Source organism: Vipera berus, assembly GCF_964194415.1.
Source record: "Vipera berus genome assembly, chromosome: 12".
Taxonomy (NCBI): Eukaryota; Metazoa; Chordata; class Lepidosauria; order Squamata; family Viperidae; genus Vipera; species Vipera berus.
Genome location: NC_138215.1, coordinates 14324942 through 14343640, shown reverse-complemented (window position 1 = coordinate 14343640; position 18699 = coordinate 14324942). Strand labels below are relative to the sequence as shown.

Genomic DNA, 18699 nt, shown 5'->3' with positions numbered 1-18699 from the left:
TGTCCATTATAACAACTTCTGTATTTCCCCCCCCCCCTTTATTTTTGACTAAATGATATGTGTTGTATCCCTTTTAATTTTTGTTGCATTATATTTGTGGATCTCTTAAGGCACAAAACATTTTGTTAGGATAGATGCAAATTGTGGAAGAATTTAGGGGGCAAACCAGTTAGGAGGAATTATTCTGGATATATCAGTTTCAATTAATCTTCATTCTGCCTTTTCTACATGATGAATCATGCGTCTTTTGGCATAACACTGGAGATTAGAATGAAGAACAAAGCTCAGTTATTCCAATAGGAGTGTATAAAGATTTTTTTTACATGTGGGTATTTTTTTTTAGTAATACACAATGCCCCCTGCTATACTTAAATATTTCTGGCTTTAGAACTGTTTAGGTGGCAAATCCAGAATTTCTGAGTTGAGCTTTGCTCTTTTATACCATGGTAGAACTAAATCTTTTCCAGGCATAACGGGATCCCCGTCTCACTGTAGTTAAACATTTCCACTCCTTCCTTTTGATGCTTAGCTTTAACCACAGTACAGGTAGTCCTCGACTTACGGTCACAATTGAGCCCAAAATTTCTGTTGAGAAGTGAGACATTTGTTAAGTGAGTTTTGCCCCATTTTACGGCCACAATTGTTAAGTGAGTAACATGGTTGTTACGTGAATCTGGCTACCCCACTGACTTTGCTTGTCAGAAGGTTGCAAAAGGTGATGACGTGAGCCCAGGACACTGCGACCGTCCTCAGTATGAGTCAAGTTGCCGTGCGTCTGAATTTTGATCACTTTTAGTGCCGTTGTAACTTTGAAAGGTCACTAAATGAACTGTGGTCAGTTGAGGACTACCTGTAGACGATTTCATTTTGTATTGCTTATTGTGCTTACCAGGGTTTGCAATCGAGTCTTCCTTTCTGCTTTAAAATCCAGTTGTGAAAGCAACAGGCACTGCACAGTACTTAATTCTAGTGGAAGAAATGTTCACGTTGGAAGGGACGAGGCCTACACAGTGCACATCCACAGCAGGTCTACTGCCAGAGCTCATGCTGATACTGTGCCTATTGCAGTTTTTAAGATTAGGGAAAGGCACGAGTGGAGTCAGTGCCAACTGTTTTAATTCAGATAATCCCAAATTCATCGTTAGCAATCTAGCTTTATGGTGTTTTAAGTCACTAAAATTCTTCCTCTCTGGGCAGCCAAGGAGCAGTTTCTAGGCGTGCATACCCAGAGGGAAGTAAAAGATACGTATGAAGTAATCCGAGATGCACGCTCAACATATGCTCACTTGCTGTGCTCTGATCTCATAGTTTAGGCAAGGCAATAAAAGGAAAAAGAAAAAAAAAGTAAGTTTGGTATCCAACCCATAGCTTCTCCTTAACAAGTTTCACCTTTTGCCTTGTGTAAAAACTTTGGAATCCAAAACTCCCCAGCCAAATTACCTTGATCGTAAACTTTGTCATTCTGTTGCCTGTGAGCATTTTCTTCAAGGCATTACATTTGAGGCTTGGGAAGTTTTTGAGTATGATTCAATTATACACCCTCCAAATAAGATACGGGATTGTTTGGAAATACATCCCGTATTCAGTTAGTCATACAAAGATAGATCATCACCTGCATTTGTTAAAAACGGGGAGCTGGTGGTTGGAAAGCAGAAACTTCAGGCAATGTGCCTGCTACTGACCAGTTGCAACCAGTATACAGGCCAGCTGACTTGTCTTGGGGACATTAAGCCTAAGAGGAGATGGTACATGATTCCTCCTCTTCTGCCTCTTAACATGTAGCCCATGTAGGTGGCTGAGCCCGTGTAGGTGTTTGTTTTTGCGGGAGATGCTAAGCCAGTTTAGATTACTTCATATTTGTTTCTCATAGCGTTCTGTGTCCTGTTCTATGCTATGCTTCTTAAGGTAAAAAGGTAAAGAGGTCCCTGCGGATTTTACTCGGCTAGTTGTTGCCAACTATCGGTGGCACTGCTCATCTCTGTTTTAGTGCCATTGAGCCAGCGCTGTCCGAAGACACTTACGCGGTCATGTGGCTAGAGTGACATCACGGAACGCTGTTTCCTTCCTGCTAAAATGGTACCCATTTATCTACACTCATTTGCATGCTTTCGAATTCTGTTCGGTTAGCAGAATTACAGGAGACCATAAAAAGATATTGTTGGATGCTTTCCTTATGCATTCATTGTAGTTGAAGGAGAGCTTCATATTTCATGAGCGTCAATTCTTATCTTTTTATTTATTCAAAAAATTCAGAAGCTGCTGTGCTTGATATTATGATGCCTTTTCATTGTTTAATCATAAAAAGGTACCACTTGCGTACTGTTAAAAATCTGGCATTGTTGTCTAGTATCTGTCAAAGACGGAATTGTGACACGAGCCTTTTTCTGATCTTTATGGAGATTGGTATATAAGGAAGCATTTTTTAAAATTAAAAGGATTAAACTTAATCAACCCTCATCGTTCTGCTTATATTTGGCGATTTGTGGCAATCAAAATTAGTATTTTTTTCAATATATATTAACTTACTTGTTGTTTGCCTCCAGTAACACAGTTAACAATTGTGCAGCTTTTATTGTAGCAAATTATGCTCATAGAAATGGACCCTTTTAGTTCCTTATATTTAGTTTTTGTACTTAATTAAAATTAAATTAATGTAATTATTTAAAATGCTTATTTCAGTTCTAGTATTAATTTTATCCTGATAAAAATCTTATAAAAGGTATCAGGTTAAGAGATAAGTGCGATCTAAGAGATCAGGATTCGAACTCACTGAAGTAAGTTCGATTTCATATTAAAATATTTGGGTAATAAAATATAATGCTTCCATTCAGTTAGTAATGTTGTCTAATTTGTTTTTGTAGGTGAGAGTTTAGCATGCAACAGTTTAACTACCCAGGGAGATGGAAAAGGAATATATTTTATCTCTGCTACTGTTGTTTCTTCCACGCTGAGATTAGGTGTCATGCTCTGTGATAATTTGGAAATATGTGGGACTACTGAAAGATTCCGTTGCTGCTTGTTTTATTTTAGCACAAACCCCAGGTGCTTTTTACAGTTTTGATCAGAGCCAAAATTGAGAGGAATTTCCATATGGTGGTCCTCAACGTACGACGACCGTTGACCTCAAAATTTATGTACCTAAGTGAGAAATTTGTTGAGTGAGTTTTGCCCCATTTTACGACTTTTCTTGTCACATTTGCTAACTGAATCACTGCAGTTGTTAAATTAGCAATACGGCTGTTAAGTGAATCTGGTCTTCCCCATTGAGTTTGCTTGTCAGAAGATGGCAAAAGGTGACCACGTGACCCCAGGACGCTGCAACTGTCATAAATGTGAGTCAGTTGTCAAGCATCCGAATACTTGTACCCGAATACAAGTCACATGACCATGGGGATGCTGCAGTGGTCATTAGTGTGAAAAAGGCTCGTAAGTCACATTTTCAGTGTCTTAACTTTGAACAGTCATTAAATGAACTATTGTAAGTCGAGGACTACCTCTATTTGATTTTGTGTAAAGCTACTAGACAAAAATGGTTGAAAGGACCAAAACAAAGAACGATGCGACTTTTAAACCCGTTGAATTGATAAGTCAGGAGATTTCTAAGTATTTATTTTATTTATTTATTTATTTGTTTTTATAAACCGCCCTTCTCCCGAGGGACACGGGGCGGTGTACAGAGTAAGATAGGCAACAAAACGAAACAGTATTGAAAAACAATAATCAAAACAAAACAAACTGGGACCCCAATTAGAGCTATCAGAGCTATCAGGCCAGGCCGGACTGCTGGAATAAGTAAGTCTTTAAGTCGCACCGGAAGGTGCGGAGGTCGGGGGCCATCCGGATTTCAGTTGGTAAGCAGTTCCAGAGGGCTGGCGCACCCACTGAGAATGCTCTCCCCCTGGGCGCCACAAGCCGACATTCCTTGAGCGGTGGCACCCTGAGGAGGCCCTCTCTGTGGGAGCGCACAGGGCGGTGGGGTGTTGACATTGGCAGAAGGTGCTCCCGTAGGTAGTCCGGACCCATGCCATGTAGGGCTTTGTATGTCATTGTTAGCACCTTGAACTTCACACGGAAGGCAACCGGAAGCCAGTGCAGCGCACGGAGGAGAGGTGTGATATGGGAGTATCGGGAGGCTCCCAAAAGTGTCCGTGCCGCTGCACTTTGCACCAGTTGAAGCTTCCGAGTGGATCTCAAGGGCAGCCCCATGTAGAGAGCGTTACAGTAGTCTAGGCGAGAGGTCACAAGGGCATGGGTGACTGTACGTAAGGCATCCAGGTCCAGATAAGGCCGTAGTTGGCGCACCAGTCGAACCCGGGAGAAGGCCCCCTTGGTCACAGCTCCTATGTGATCTTCCAGGGAGAGCTGTGAGTCTAGGAGGACACCCAGGTTGCGGGCCCTATCAGCAGGGGGTAGTAACTTGTCCCCGATGTTAAGGGATGGGATGCTCTGAGTATCCTGGCTTGCCGGTACGTACAGCCATTCAGTCTTGTCCGGGTTCAGTTGAAGCCTGTTCCTCCCCATCCATTCCCGGACCGCTTTCAGGCAGCGGGACATCACGTCGAAGGCATCACTGATGTTGTTTGGAGTTGAGATGAAAAGCTGGGTGTCATCAGCATACTGATGGTACCCTACTCCAAAGCTGCGAATGATCTCACCCAGCGGTTTCATGTAGATGTTGAACAGGAGAGGCGAGAGGACCGACCCCTGAGGGACTCCGCAAACGAGAGGCCTCGGGGTCGACCTCTGTCCCCCTGCCAGCACCGACTGCGAGCGACCTTGGAGAAAGGAGGAGAACCAACGCAGAACCGTGCCTCCCACTCCCAGTCCCCTGAGGCGTCGCAGCAAGATACCATGGTCGATGGTATCGAAAGCCGCCGAAAGGTCTAATAAGACTAGGACAGAGGAATGGCCCCTGTCCCGGGCTCTCCAGAGATCATTCATCAGAGCGACCAATGCCGTCTCCGTGCTGTAGCCCGGCCTGAAACCCGATTGGTACGGGTCTAGATAAACCGCTTCATCCAGGACCTGAGGAAGTTGGTGCGCCACCACGCTCTCAACAACCTTCGCAAGGAAGCGAAGATTGGAGACTGGACGAAAGTTATTCAATGAGGATGGGTCCAAGGTGGGCTTCTTGAGGAGAGGTCTCACAACCGCCTCCTTCAAGGAGGTGGGGAAGTGACCCTCACTCAGAGAAGCAGAGATGACCGCCAGGAACCAGCCTCGTGTCCCCTCTCGAGCTGCATAAGCCAGCCAGGAAGGGCACGGGTCCAGTAAGCATGTGGAGGAGCTCAACCTCCTCATAATCCTGTCCACTTCCTTAGGAGTCACAGGATCAAATTCCTCCCAGATGACGTCGACAAGACTGTCCATGTCTTGTTCTTCCAACTCAGCCCAGTTGGAGTCCAGGCCGGTTCGAATCCGAGCAATTTTATCCAGCAGATATTGACCGAATTCCTCGGCTCGACCCTGCAAGGGTTCCTCCCTCACCTCTTGGTTCATTAGGGAGCGAGTCACCCTGAACAAGGCAGCCGGGCGATTATCTGCGGACGCGATGAGGGTGGAAAAGTAGTTGGATTTTGCCACCCTTATCGCAGCGAGATAAGACCTGGTGAGGATTCTTAATCGCAATCAGTCGGATTCGGATCGACTAGATCTCCAACGGCTCTCTAGGCCCCGTCTCCGACGCTTCATCTCCCGGAGCTCCGCGGTGAACCATGGGGCTCGCTGGGATCTGCGCCGGGTCAGAGGCCGCAAGGGTACAACTCGGTCCAGAGCCTCCGTGGCTGCCTTTTCCCAGGCTTCCACTAAGGCATCCGCCGAGCTGTGAGCAGGGAGTGCATGTGCGTCCCCAAGCGCTGCCTGGAACCTATCAGGGTCCATTAGGCGCCTAGGGCGGTACCATCTGGTTGGCACCGTGCACCCACGGCGGGGGGTGGCAAAGGGGAAGTCTAGCCGCAGGAGGTGGTGATCGGTCCATGACAGGGGCGTAACAGTCGTGGCACCCCCACCGATATCATCACGCCACCGTCCAGACAAGAACACCAAGTCTGGGGTGTGGCCTCTCTCATGAGTCGGTCCAGAAATTATTTGCGACAGGTCAATGGCCGCCATGGAAGCCATGAACTCCCGAGCCAGTTCGGACGATCCTCCCAGGGACGGTAGGTTAAAGTCGCCCAAGACCATGAGTTTTGGGAATTCAACCACCAACCCTGAGAGGACATCGAGTAGCTCGGGCAGGGCTGCCGCTGCACGATTAGGTGGTAGGTACGCCAGCAGCAGGCCCAACTGCGCCCCCGGGCCGTATCTCAGTAGGAGAGACTCACACCCGACCATCTGAGGGACGGTGGTCTCTCGCGGGCTAAGGGATTCCCTGATGATAACTGCCACTCCCCCGCCCCTCCCATGGGTCCGAGGCTGGTGCAGCACCTGGAAACCTGGCGGGCAGAGGTCAACCAGAGGGACACCACCCTCTGGGCCCAGCCAGGTTTCCGTGATGCAAGCCAGGTCCGCATGCTCACTCTCCACTAGGTCACGAACGAGGTGAGCCTTGTTAGCTACGGACCTGGCATTCAGGTAGACCAGCCTTAGCATAGGAGGCTGCACACCTTCGCTCCCGGGTCCTCCGGGGAAGTACAGAGGGTCGGAGCGTCTCACCGCTTGTACAGAGCGGAGATGACACTCCCGGTGACGATACGGCCCTCTGTTTGTGCACCTTCTGCCGTTCCCCACCATCCTGGGAATAGGCTGTTCGTCAGTACGCCACTGGGTATTATCGGCGACTGGTCCTCGTTTTTCACCATCGCGAATGGTCGTAGGCCTGGCCTGCGTTATGGTAGCTGGAAGGCCTGCCTTTCCCGAGCAACCATAGTCTTCTCCCACCCCCCTCCCTAACCCCACAAAAAACTTAACTAAGAACTTAATCAGGGGCCTCTTGTTGGGCTGAAATGGTTGAAAGGACCAAAACAAAGAACGATGCGACTTTTAAACCCGTTGAATTGATAAGTCAGGAGATTTCTAAGTATTGCTTCTGGCTTGGGAAAACAATATTATTGGAGATCATAAATCATCTTACGAAGATTGTTACATTCTCATAGTAGTGGCGGGGGGGGGGGGAAGGCTTAAAAGTGTCCCTAATGGGAATTATTCTATTTGAAAAGTAATTATAGTGGATAAAGTTTAGAGTTAAAAAAATTAAAACTGATTATTTTCTTTTAATTGTGCTTACATCTATAGCCTGAATGATGAGCACCATTCTGATACAAACCCAAATATTTGTTAGGGAATGGATATTTTTGGTAACTAGCAAAGTTTTTATATTATCTGTTTTTGAAGATGGATACAATACAGAGAGAGCTCTGTATTTATTTATTTATTTGTCTCCAAATGTTGCCTTGCAAAGTTGTAGAAGAGAGAAGTCATACTCCTTCAGTAATGTGTATCTTTGGCTGTTTGGCTGCAATTTCATGCAATTTAACCAACGTGCAAGTAAAATATACTAACATTTTAGAACAATGTAATCAATGATGTTGGAGGAGATCAATTGTCCATACCCTATTAAATCAGCCTCTATATTTAAGTTCTTGTTTTTAGCATACCACTTAAACCAGGGGTCTTCAAACTTGGCCCTTTTATGACTTGTAGACTTTAACTCCCAGAATTCCTCAGCCAGGCAGGCTGGCTGAGGAATTCTGGGAGTTGAAGTCCACAAGTCATAAAAGGGCCAAGTATGAAGACCCCTTGACTTAAATAAACTGTGCCAGGATCAACATAGAACCTCTTGTTCTGGTTTCTCGAAAAGTGAGGAAAACGGATAGTGTATTGTTTCTTCTGTCGTTACAGAGATTTATGGCACACTGCAAAGACTCGCTCTTCAATAGTTATAATCAAGATTGAATTCTAAAAAAAATGTGTTTAAGTGTTTGTGCATCTGCTTTTTAGTGCATCATCATAATACAAGATAAGGGCTTCTGAGCAATAATAACATAGCTTTCTATCTAAGTGGTAAGCATGTTAAGGAGCAGCCGGTTTTAAACACTTCCTTATTTAGGTTTTGAATTATAGAGATTTGCACCCAAGGACACCTTTTGTACCTCAAAAATGAGCCTTTTCATTTTCTGTGTTTTGAAAATGTGGGTATTTTGGTTGCTTGCATATCTTAAAAGGCCTGTAGCAAATAAAAGAATGGAGAAATGTATGTTCTAGACTGGAAGCAATCTGCCCTTGCTTAATATAGGTAGTTATCGACTTACGACCACAACGGAGCCCAAAATTTTTGTTGCCAAGCGAGACAGTTGTTAAGTGAATTTTGCCCCGTTTTATGACCTTTATTGCCACTGTTTTTAAGAGAATCACTACAATGATGAAGTCAATAACATGGTTGTTTGGTGAATCTGGCTTCCTCCTTGACTTTGCTTGTCAGCGGGTCACAAAAGGGGATCACATGACCTTGGGACACTGCAACCGTCATAAATAGGAGTCAGTTCCAAGGGTCTGAATTTTGATCACGTGACCACGCGGGATGCTGCAACTGTCATAAGTGTGAAAAATGGTCGTAAGTCACTTTTTCCAGTTTGCAATATTGGTCCACAAGGAAATTGATGCTTAGCAAGTCTCCAGGATGAGAAAGTGTCCTAACAATGACGTAGCAGTCTCTACAAGTGGATTAGTTTATCTTCCTTATTTTGCACCTGAGAATCAGCGTGTGGTTCTTGCAGACACTTTCATAAACCCGGTGCCAGAATTTTCTAGAATGAGCAAGTGTTTTCCCGTAGATAAGCAGTTGTTCTTGTTTGGCTCCTGATGGCATTACTGATTAAGCAAACTAGGAAGAGATTGTCCAAGTTAGATTCCTGACTGGTTTCTGACTGCATTGCAAGGCTTGTACATTTTTTACAGTTGATAATACAGGTCCTCAACTTATGACCACAATTGAGCCCAAAATTTCTGTTGTTAAGTGAGACATTTGTTAAGTGAGTTTTGCTTCATTTTATTACTTTTTTGCCACAGTTGTTAAGTGAACCAATGCAGTTGATAAGTTAGTAACCTGTGTCTTAAGTGAATCTGACTTCCCCATTGACTTTGCTCGTGAGAAGGTCGCAAACAACGATCACTTGACTTTGGGACATACCAATGGTTATAAATATGAACCGGTTGCCAAGCATCTGGATTTTGATCCCATGATCATGGGATGCTGCAAAGGTCCTAACTGTGAAAAATGGTCATAAGCCACATTTTTCAGTGCCATTGTAACTGAATGGTCACTAAACGAATTGTTGTAAGTCGAGGACTACCTGTTGAGGGGCAAACCAAAGGTCCTAACTTGGGTATAATGCTATAAAAGTGGATGAAAGTTCCTAAATTATTTGACTGCTGAAACAAGCCAGGTTAGAGCAGTTGCTTCAGGTTGCACTTATCTAAATTCAGTTTTATTTCCTAACTTCTGTCCTCCGTAGATTTCATGATTAGTAAGAATTCTTGAAATCGTGTATCTGACAGTGCAAATCATATTTTAGTAACTTCTTGGATCTTGCTGTTTGGAAGATCGCTTTAAATATAGCTTGGTACAGGAGCTAGCTAGCTGGTACTTCTTTGTCTTGCTTAAGACTTAGTAATTATAGGAATAGGTAACCTTGCATTTGCTATGGCAGCAAGGCACTGAGGCGTCTGTTGGGTTTGTTGGAGCCTAGATGTTTAAACAACTGTAGGAAATACATAACTTGATGTTTATCCTTCTGCTATTTTCTCTGGTCCCAAATGAAACAAAATTGTTTTGAAAATACAACCGATTTGGAGTATGTATATTTTTTTTTAAAAAAAGCTTGAAATGTTGGGGCATTTTAAAAATAAAATAAAATCAGGCTTTCTTAGTAGGTTGTTTCCAAATGCACAAGCAACTCAGTGTAGTTTTTTACACGCAGTGTTCCTTGAGGTAGCACCTTCAAAAGGTTTTCCTAATTAAGAGGGATCTCAAAAAAGTTAAGATTTTGCATCACAAAACAATCAAACTTCCTTTTTCATTTGTACCATCGGAGGCTAAATTCTCACAGTAAAACCGGTGATTGCAAAGAAGCACGAAATGTTATAAGTCAGGCATTCTAATACCTTAACAAACAATATTATATTAATTTAATTAATATCTTAATTGTTTTTATAAATGGAAGGTAGAGGTGTACTGAAATCATTTGGACTTCCAAATGTCCCATTCTAGCATGGGAAGAGCTGTTCCAGCCTCCTTGGAAATGTTCTTACCTTATCAAAATTGATCTGACCTGGAAATGAGCCATTCTGATCTTTGTTGTGCAGTTAACATGGTCTGTTTCTACACCAGATGGCTTCTGACATGGCTGTTCCAACATGTGAACATTCTGATAAGATTTGAACAAGATGTTTTGGGGTCAGGACATTTCAGCCTTGAAACCTTTTCTAAAGCACTTTGACGGGATGAAGGATAATATCTGACTGTGGGCAACTTCCTCCTCTTCCTGCATATTTCCTTGCAACAAAAAACTCCACACTATTTGGGACCCACAAACTCTTATATCTTCCAGGATAAGATGGGCAACAAAGTTAGATGATTCCATTCTGTATATTGATATTCATACTTTAAGCCAGTGAGATATGGTTAGTTTAGCATAACACACAAAAGTACAAATATGACAACACCTTTTCAACTAAATGCCATTGCTAGGTGAGGTTACAATGGGTATTACAGACCACCATGTCTGGTAGTTGGGACATGGCAAAAAGCTAGACTTCCCATGGGTGTTCAGAGTTTTCACAAACGAAATTAAGCTAGTGTTGATAGTATATGTGTAAAGCCAGGATGAGACTATTTAAAGGATAAAAATATGGAAAAAAATTGCATTGCTAATGTATACTGTTTGAGTATTCCTGAGAAAAGGTCTTTTTGAAATAAGAGTTATTTATCACAAGGAAAATATCTATTAGGAAGAGAATGCATAATACCGTTCTGGGACATTTCTGGAGAAAATGTAACTCCCTAGATATTACACAGGTCTCCTTGAGAAGAAATTCCTTGCAAAGTACCAAGTGTACATTGTAATCTCTGCTAAATTGTTCTGTTTGGACTATTGAGCAAGGAAGAAATGCTGCTAACTACCTACTTTATATGTGTGAACTTAGTTTGTCCCCAGGTGCTCAGTTTGCAAATGAGATTCAGGATGATGGGAAAACGAAGTCTGGAATGTTTGCCTTGCAGCTATTGCTCTAGAAACCTCTTGTAAAATGAGGTGTTACAGTCAACTAGCTATGGGTCACAGCTCTCTCCCATGATCACCATGTGTTTGGTTAATCAAGTATTTTTGTTCAGTTAGGCCTTTTGCAAATTGGAGAAATTCATGGTTTTGTTAATGTATCCTTGTTTACTGTCCGAGTTGTGGCGATCTTTTTTTAAGATAACCTCTATATAGTGTGTGATTTTACATAAGTATTGCAAGAAAATGCACTGTTCCTCATAATACGTTTTCTTAATTGAAAAATTAAGGTCAGGTTTTGTCACTTACACTGAAGAACTTTACAATTGAAATGTATGCTTTTTTTTGGCCTAAAAGTTGTGTGGATATCATAAGAGGTGTACGCATGTGTTTTTAATAAACGGGGATTGTATATTTAAAAATATTTGTTAATCTACCTACATCATATGAAGATTGTCCCAGTTGTATAACCCCAGTGTTCAACAAAATAGAAATTGATTGAAGCAAGCATTACTAAGCAATATTCGTATCAAGATGAACACCCACAATTTGGTCCATTAGGTTCCAAAACTCCATCAAATCGAAAGACTTTGCAGAATGCAAGGAAGGAAAGTATATTATACCGTATTTTCCGACGTATAAGACGACTGGGCGTATAAGACGACCCCCCAACTTTTGAGATGATTTTCATGGGTTAAAAAGTCGTCTTATACGCCGGAAAATACGGTACATATTTCTAAGGGAAGCTTTCACATACAGTATGCAGGGGTCTTCAAACTCGGCCCTTTTATGACTCATGGACTTCAACTCCCAGAATTCCTCAGCCAGCATGCCTGGCTGAGAAATTCTGGGAGTTGAAGTCCATGAGTCATAAAAGGGCCGAGTTTGAAGACCTCTGGTATAAGGGGTTTCCAAATTGAGAAGGAAAATTGGTGTGAGACAGAAAAATGTGGTATATCTGATTGTAAAGGTCATTCAATCTTATTGCATTTGAGGAGTTTGTTTACAGAGAAGAAAAGGGCTACACTTATATACATGCTGTATCCCCCAGTGACTTCATTCTATTTTTCTTTGGGGGGGAAAAATGAGACAATGAAGAACGTTGGAATATTGGCAGAGACATGTGGAGGTTGAAAGTAGCATCTCAATTGCCCCAAGTTTTACATCAGTGATGGGGACAGGGATTTTACATCACCTTGTGATTTTGTTTGCAGTTGTGACTTTTTTTCTCTCCATTAATAAGTTGGAGACACAAACATCCCATTTGGTTTGTAAGTTCCTGTTGACAGTGCAATTTCATGCGTGGTTTTTTTGAGGATAAGCTGTAAGAAACTCTGGCATTTCTGAGTAAACATGTCTACAATTCCATTTAATTCAGACAGAGGAAACATTTTATCCAATGCTGCCTTTTTGCTCTTTCTCCTGATTCGAACATGATCTTTTTCTTTTAGTTTGTGTCTGTTACTGATCTGACCTCTCTGCTTTTCTAGATAGATAAGGTGACCCAGGGTTGAATGGAGGTAGTTTGTCATAGATATCTGACTTGTAGTGCTTGCTATTACATACTCCATTACACTTAATATACGTTTGAATAACTGCCCAATACAAGAAAACACTGTTTGCTTATTCATAAGGCAATTTACACAGCGTGAAATGCTGCAGTAATTAATATAAATGAATAAATTGCCATGGGAAGGATTTGTCTTTTGAATAGGCTCAGTCCTTGATGATAGAATAGCAATACATGTCTGGATTTGCTGAGAACCATAAGTCAAACGTGCAGATGAATGACTGGCATGCTGTCAAACTTTTTCTAATCTTCATCTATTTTCTCCTGCTGTTGGATGTGTCTGATTTTCAGACAACTCCATTTATGACTTGTTTCTTGTATTATATGAACTAGGAACTTAGGTCTACCGGTAATACAGTTTCTGAATCTTGTGAACAATGCACAGTCATCTTCCTAAACGTATAAATGGGAATTCCTGCTTTCTGTTCCATATAAATAGAACTGATGGTTACAGAATATAGTTGGATTATAAACAAACACACATGTGCTATAGTCTAATCTCAGAACTCTGGATCAAACATCTGTTATATTTCAGTGTTTATTGAAGGGCTCAAATTGATTCGTTGAATTTTTTAATTGCCATTCTTGGATGCCAACCAGTGCTCAGTTATATTAATTAACCAAAAATTAAATATTAGTGAATTTTAAAATGTTTTCCTTTAACAAAGCATAACCATCAGTCACCAAAGAACAACTTTAACGTAGTATGGCAGAACATTCATGTTAATTTTAATGTTTTCTGACATATCCATTCTCTTACATCACAGACTTTAATTTCTGGAGTTATAGTTAAATAATAAGGGTACATTAAAGAGAAAACCCCTTAAAATACGAACTTCATTTAAATGCAATAATAGAATGGTCCCTATAATGTAATGTTAAATTATTTTAAGGTCTGATCTCATCCTGCATTTTAGGCAGCAGTGCGTTGTTATAACCTGTCATCTCTAAAACCTTAAATTAGAGTAAACTTTGTGGTATAAGATTGATCCTCAAAGGAGACTGCTAGTAGTTGCTGGGCATGGATTTCTGCAAAAACAAAATAAGGTGGACCTTGTATCTTGATCAGGTATTTTTAAAAAATATTTTGCTAGCTTTATGATTTTACCTTTTTCCTTTTAATATTATACAAATACCTAAGATACCTAGAATAATAACTATATTAACAGAGTTTAACATTCTTCTTATGTTTAGAGATGAGAGGTTTTAACAGCATGCCGGTAAATGTTGGTGGAGACTAACTTGCCTATCACCAGCTTTTGTCTTTTTCCCCTAAGGAAATATACTAGCTAAGTAAAGGTAAACTTGTTGGGTACGTTTTCACTTGAATGCTTGGAGTAAAACATTTAATTTTTAGTTAATCAATTTCTAGGGAGTCCTCCAGCAGTTGGTTTCTTGCTTACAATCCTGCCTTAAACATCCTATTTTTGTTTGATATAATGGGTTGTTTGTGAGATTTTAGCTCATTTCAGCCTCTTATCAACAAATGAGCTGTTGATAAGAGGTGGTTAAATGCCTTACAGAGATAAAGAGAAAATGTAACAGGCATTTTGTATTTGAAAGCAGACCGATTTTTCTTCTCTGTTCAATGTAACCCTGTTAATGGTAAAGTAGTAATGTTTGTGCTAAATTGTGAGCTGTTTACCAATTGGATGTCTTGTGTTTCTCTTTGCCTAATAAACATACTGTTAATTTGAAAAGTCAGATGAAATTCAGATGAAACAATCTCAAAGATGTTTATAAAGTACATTTATTGGAAAACTACAGTTGTGTTTTGCACAATATCTGGATGGGGAGGATTTTGAATTAATCTCTAATAAGAATTAAATATTCTTATTAAACCAAGTCTCAAAATATCTGTTGCAAATATAACATTATAGGAAAATAACAAATTAAAACCTACTTAAGCTTGATTTTTAAAAACTTCAGATTGTGTTGCTTCATAACAAATTAGTTAAAACACATTTTTACTTTAAGAATCAGATATTGTACGCAATAACGTATTTGGCAAGATTAATCTATTTCAGGTTAATGAGGCATAAACGGTAGATTTATCTAACGGCCTGAATTGTATATGCTTGAACACTGACAGGGGAGAGACATAGTTAGACATTAAGTTACTGAGAAATATGGGCGATAGATCCCATGGAAAAACAACTCTCTGCAACTCCACTATTGCCTTGGTATGATATTTAAAACATTTTATTTTACAGTCCCAGAAATCTTGGATAGAAAATACTTTCACCAAACGGGAATGTGTCTACATAATACCAAGTTCAAAGGATCCTCACAGGTAAATGAAAAGAGATGCACAAATATTGCAGCTGTTGGTATCCGCTTCAGAATTAAGATTTAAGCATTCTCATGAGGGATCTGAGAGGTCTATTAATTTCTTCAGTAGCAATTTGGATTTAAGAAATTTGAAGAGGAAATTCTATGGCATGAAATGGGAATGCTTTAAGAATTGGAAAATAAATAGGAACGTAAAAAGAGGGGTTTTTTTTCCTTGAGGTTGGGATATAATTGAGAAGAAGGAATTATGATTTTTCTCTTAATTTGTGCTAATTTATTGAATATATCCCACAGCTGGAAACAATACCATTTTTTTGTTTTGCTTACATCATGTTTGCTTTGTTTTACTCTTTTTCCTGTTGTTCTGTAGTGAACAAAAATAATCTTTTTTATTAAAAAAAGTCATATGGTATCCTGTTTTATCAATGTACTTTTTGAAACTGTCACCAGTTTTAGATTATCTTTTTACATTTTTAATCTTAGATGTCTTCCAGGATGTCAGATATGTCAGCAACTTGTCAGGTAAGTAGTTTTGCATGAAATAAAATATTCTTAAAAGCTAGGTTGAATAATATAAGTAAAATATCTGTAAGCTATAGTCTGTCTAAAGCAGGGGTGTCAAACTCAATTTCATTGAGGGCCGCATCAGCATTGCAGTTGCCAGGTGGGTATGGCCTGGGTGGGCGTGGCCTACTGGGTGGGCGTGGCTAGAGTGCATATGGCCTACTGGGTGGGCGTGGCCAGCTCTACCTCATTCGCATCAAGGGTGCCTATGGGGGCCTGGGCAGGAGTGGGACAGATCTGAGGGTCTCTGGCAGAAGGAGGGTCTCTGGGCCAGGGCCATGGCAGTGGGGGCCGTTCCCTCACTGTTTCCAGGATGGCTTTGCGGGCTGCATGAAACCACTTCGCGGGCCGGATCTGGCCCCCGGGCCTTGTGTTTGACATGCCTGGTCTAAAGAGTCTCTGGGAGCAGAAATAAGTCAAAATGTAGAGAAGGTTAAATGAAAAAAGGTGTTTACATGAAGAGCATGGAGAATGTAGGCATGAATTAAAAGTGAGCAGTAGACAAAACTATCCCTGCTATCATAGCATTCAAGCCCTTAGATATTATCTCTCTTCCTAATAGCATTATGAATCTTCATTCTACTGCAGTTTGATTTCTTTAATGTGACCTCTGAAAGGGGAACTTCTTCCCAAGTTTCTGAAAAAAATCAGAATTGCAGTTTTCAGAGAAAGAAAGTATCTGATTTAAATTTGGTGGAAATTAACAGGTTGAGACTGTGAAGTACAATGAATATATCCTGCGGCTTGTAATGTTACTGCAATGTGCCTGTCCAGTTTCCTGAAGTGACATTCCTGTCCTTAGGTGCTGCTGTGGTCGCTTGGTACGGCAACATGCGTGCTTCACTGCAAGCCTGGCCATGAAATACTCCGATGTGAAACTAGGTGAAAACTTTAATCAGGAACACGAGGAATGGTCTGTAGAGAAACATACAGAGCAGAGTTCAACGGATGCTTACGGTATAATTAATTTTCAAGGAGGCTCTCATTCCTACCGAGCTAAGGTTTGTACCAAGAGTTTTGTTTGTCTTCTCACGGTGGAGCTGATGAGTGCTTCTGCAATCATCTTAAAATGCAATATCAAGTGAAGATTAAAATAGGAGCATTGGCCATCCAAGCCAGAAGTGACAGGGTAGAAATAGATGGGAGTTGAGTCAAGTTCTCATACGACTGAATTGCCCTTCCGTTTAAAATATTATCTAAACTCTTTTGTCTTCTGGTAAGCTTCCATGGATGGGGCTAACAATTATTTATACTTCCATCTTTTGAACTGGATTTTATATCCATATCAGTGGCTATTAATTGATCCATTAATATGGATGTTACATTTGTCCATTTATTTAATGCAGCATTTCAGTTTTTCTTTGCATTTTGTTGATTCTGATAATTCAGTGAAATGGAGGCATAATTGAAGCACTTCACCTTATTCCAGGAGTGGGGAACGATGGCCCTTTTAATGACTTGTGGACTTCAACTCCCGGAATCCCTGAGCCAGGATGGCTAGCTCAAGAATTCTGGGAGTTGAAGTCCACAAGTCATAAAAGTGCCATCGTTCCCCACCTCTGCCTTATTCCATTTGTTTATTCTTCATACTCCCTTGTAGGAAGTTCATGTCCGTATATGCCCGCACAGACAGACACACACTTGAATTAGTCATTGGGATGTGGGCATTTATTGCTTAGTCACCATGCTGAACTTCATGAACTAAACATATTTAAGACAATTAATACAGAAACAACCCCACTGACAATCTTGTTTCGCAATATATTTTTTATTTTGTGATAAAAGAAAACCTCTCTTGTTAGTCTTGTGCAGGGGTAGGCAACCTCGGCTCTTTTATGACTCATGGACTCATAGCTGACGCAAGAATTCTGGGAGTTGAAGTCCATGAGTCATAAAAGAGCCGAGGTTGCCTACCTCTGGTCTTGTGTCTATAAAAACTGAAGGTTTTCGGTAACTGTGTGCCACAACCGAGAAAACACTTCCTCCTTCCACTGTTTTTTTTTATTGCACCCAAAACATAGAGAAAGTGCTACTTCCTCCAGTGCAAAAATTCCAGTTGTTGAGAAGTCATCATATATACCTTGAACTCACACCAAACGTATTGTGGAAGCCAGAGAAAGTCTGTCAAAATTGGTATTCTTAAATGCTATTTTGAAGAGAATTTAGCTTATCCTTATATTTTAAGTCTTAAAGTCATTGGTGTATCACGCTGAGCTCCATTTTATTTTAACCATTCTTTGTTAACTAAGCCTTTATGCCTAGATTTGCGTTATTAAATGATTAACCCAGGGGTAGAAATTAGAATGGCTTGTATTTGTAGAATATGCTAAACCACAATCGAACAAATCATTTTATGAATCCAAACATATCTCTGAAAACATTCATTAGAAACTATTCTGAATCTGAAGGAGTCTTTCAGCTGTATATTTGTGTGTCAGTGCAGAAATTATTTTACATATTTTGCTTGTTTCGTTCCCTTTTTCTGACAGTATGTACGATTATCATATGACACCAGGCCTGAGGCCATTCTCCAACTGATGCTTAAAGAATGGCAGCTGGAACTGCCAAAACTAGTTGTTTCTGTACACGGAGGGATGCAAAAATTTGAGCTTCACCCACGGATCAAACAGTTGCTTGGGAAAGGCCTTATTAAAGCTGCAGTAACAACCGGAGCCTGGATTATAACTGGAGGGGTGAACACAGGTGATGCCTTGACTTGAAACTTATTTTTGATGTACATGTACAAGACAATTGGTCCTGAGTCGTGTTACTGTTTTGATGTCACAATGAGTCAGAACTTCTTTTAAAGGTCCATGGAGGTAGCATATTTGGAACCCTGGGATGACACCGAGCTTGAGAGATAACATAGATAGTCCTCGGCTTACGGCCACAATTGAGCCCAAAATATCGGTTGCTAAGTGGGTTTTGCCTTATTTCATGACCTTTCTTGCCACAGTCGCTAAGTGAATCACTGCAGTTGTTAGATTGGTAATACGGTTATTAAGTGAATCTGGCATTCCCGTTGACTTTGCTTGGTCGCAAAAAGGGGATCACATGATC

The 18699-nt window shown here is 41.0% G+C and overlaps 1 protein-coding gene across 2 annotated transcripts in view; it reads left to right on the top strand.

The window, feature by feature from the left end:
• The window catches only part of TRPM7 (transient receptor potential cation channel subfamily M member 7), a 55996-nt gene that overhangs the window by 6401 nt on the left and 30896 nt on the right, over nt 1-18699 (top strand). For both annotated transcript variants that reach the window (XM_081337681.1, XM_081337682.1), the window contains exons 2-5: nt 14997-15076; nt 15559-15597; nt 16442-16640; nt 18129-18342. In XM_081337681.1, coding sequence (XP_081193807.1) covers nt 14997-15076; nt 15559-15597; nt 16442-16640; nt 18129-18342 — 532 coding nt within the window. The remainder of the gene's footprint in view (nt 1-14996; nt 15077-15558; nt 15598-16441; nt 16641-18128; nt 18343-18699) is intronic.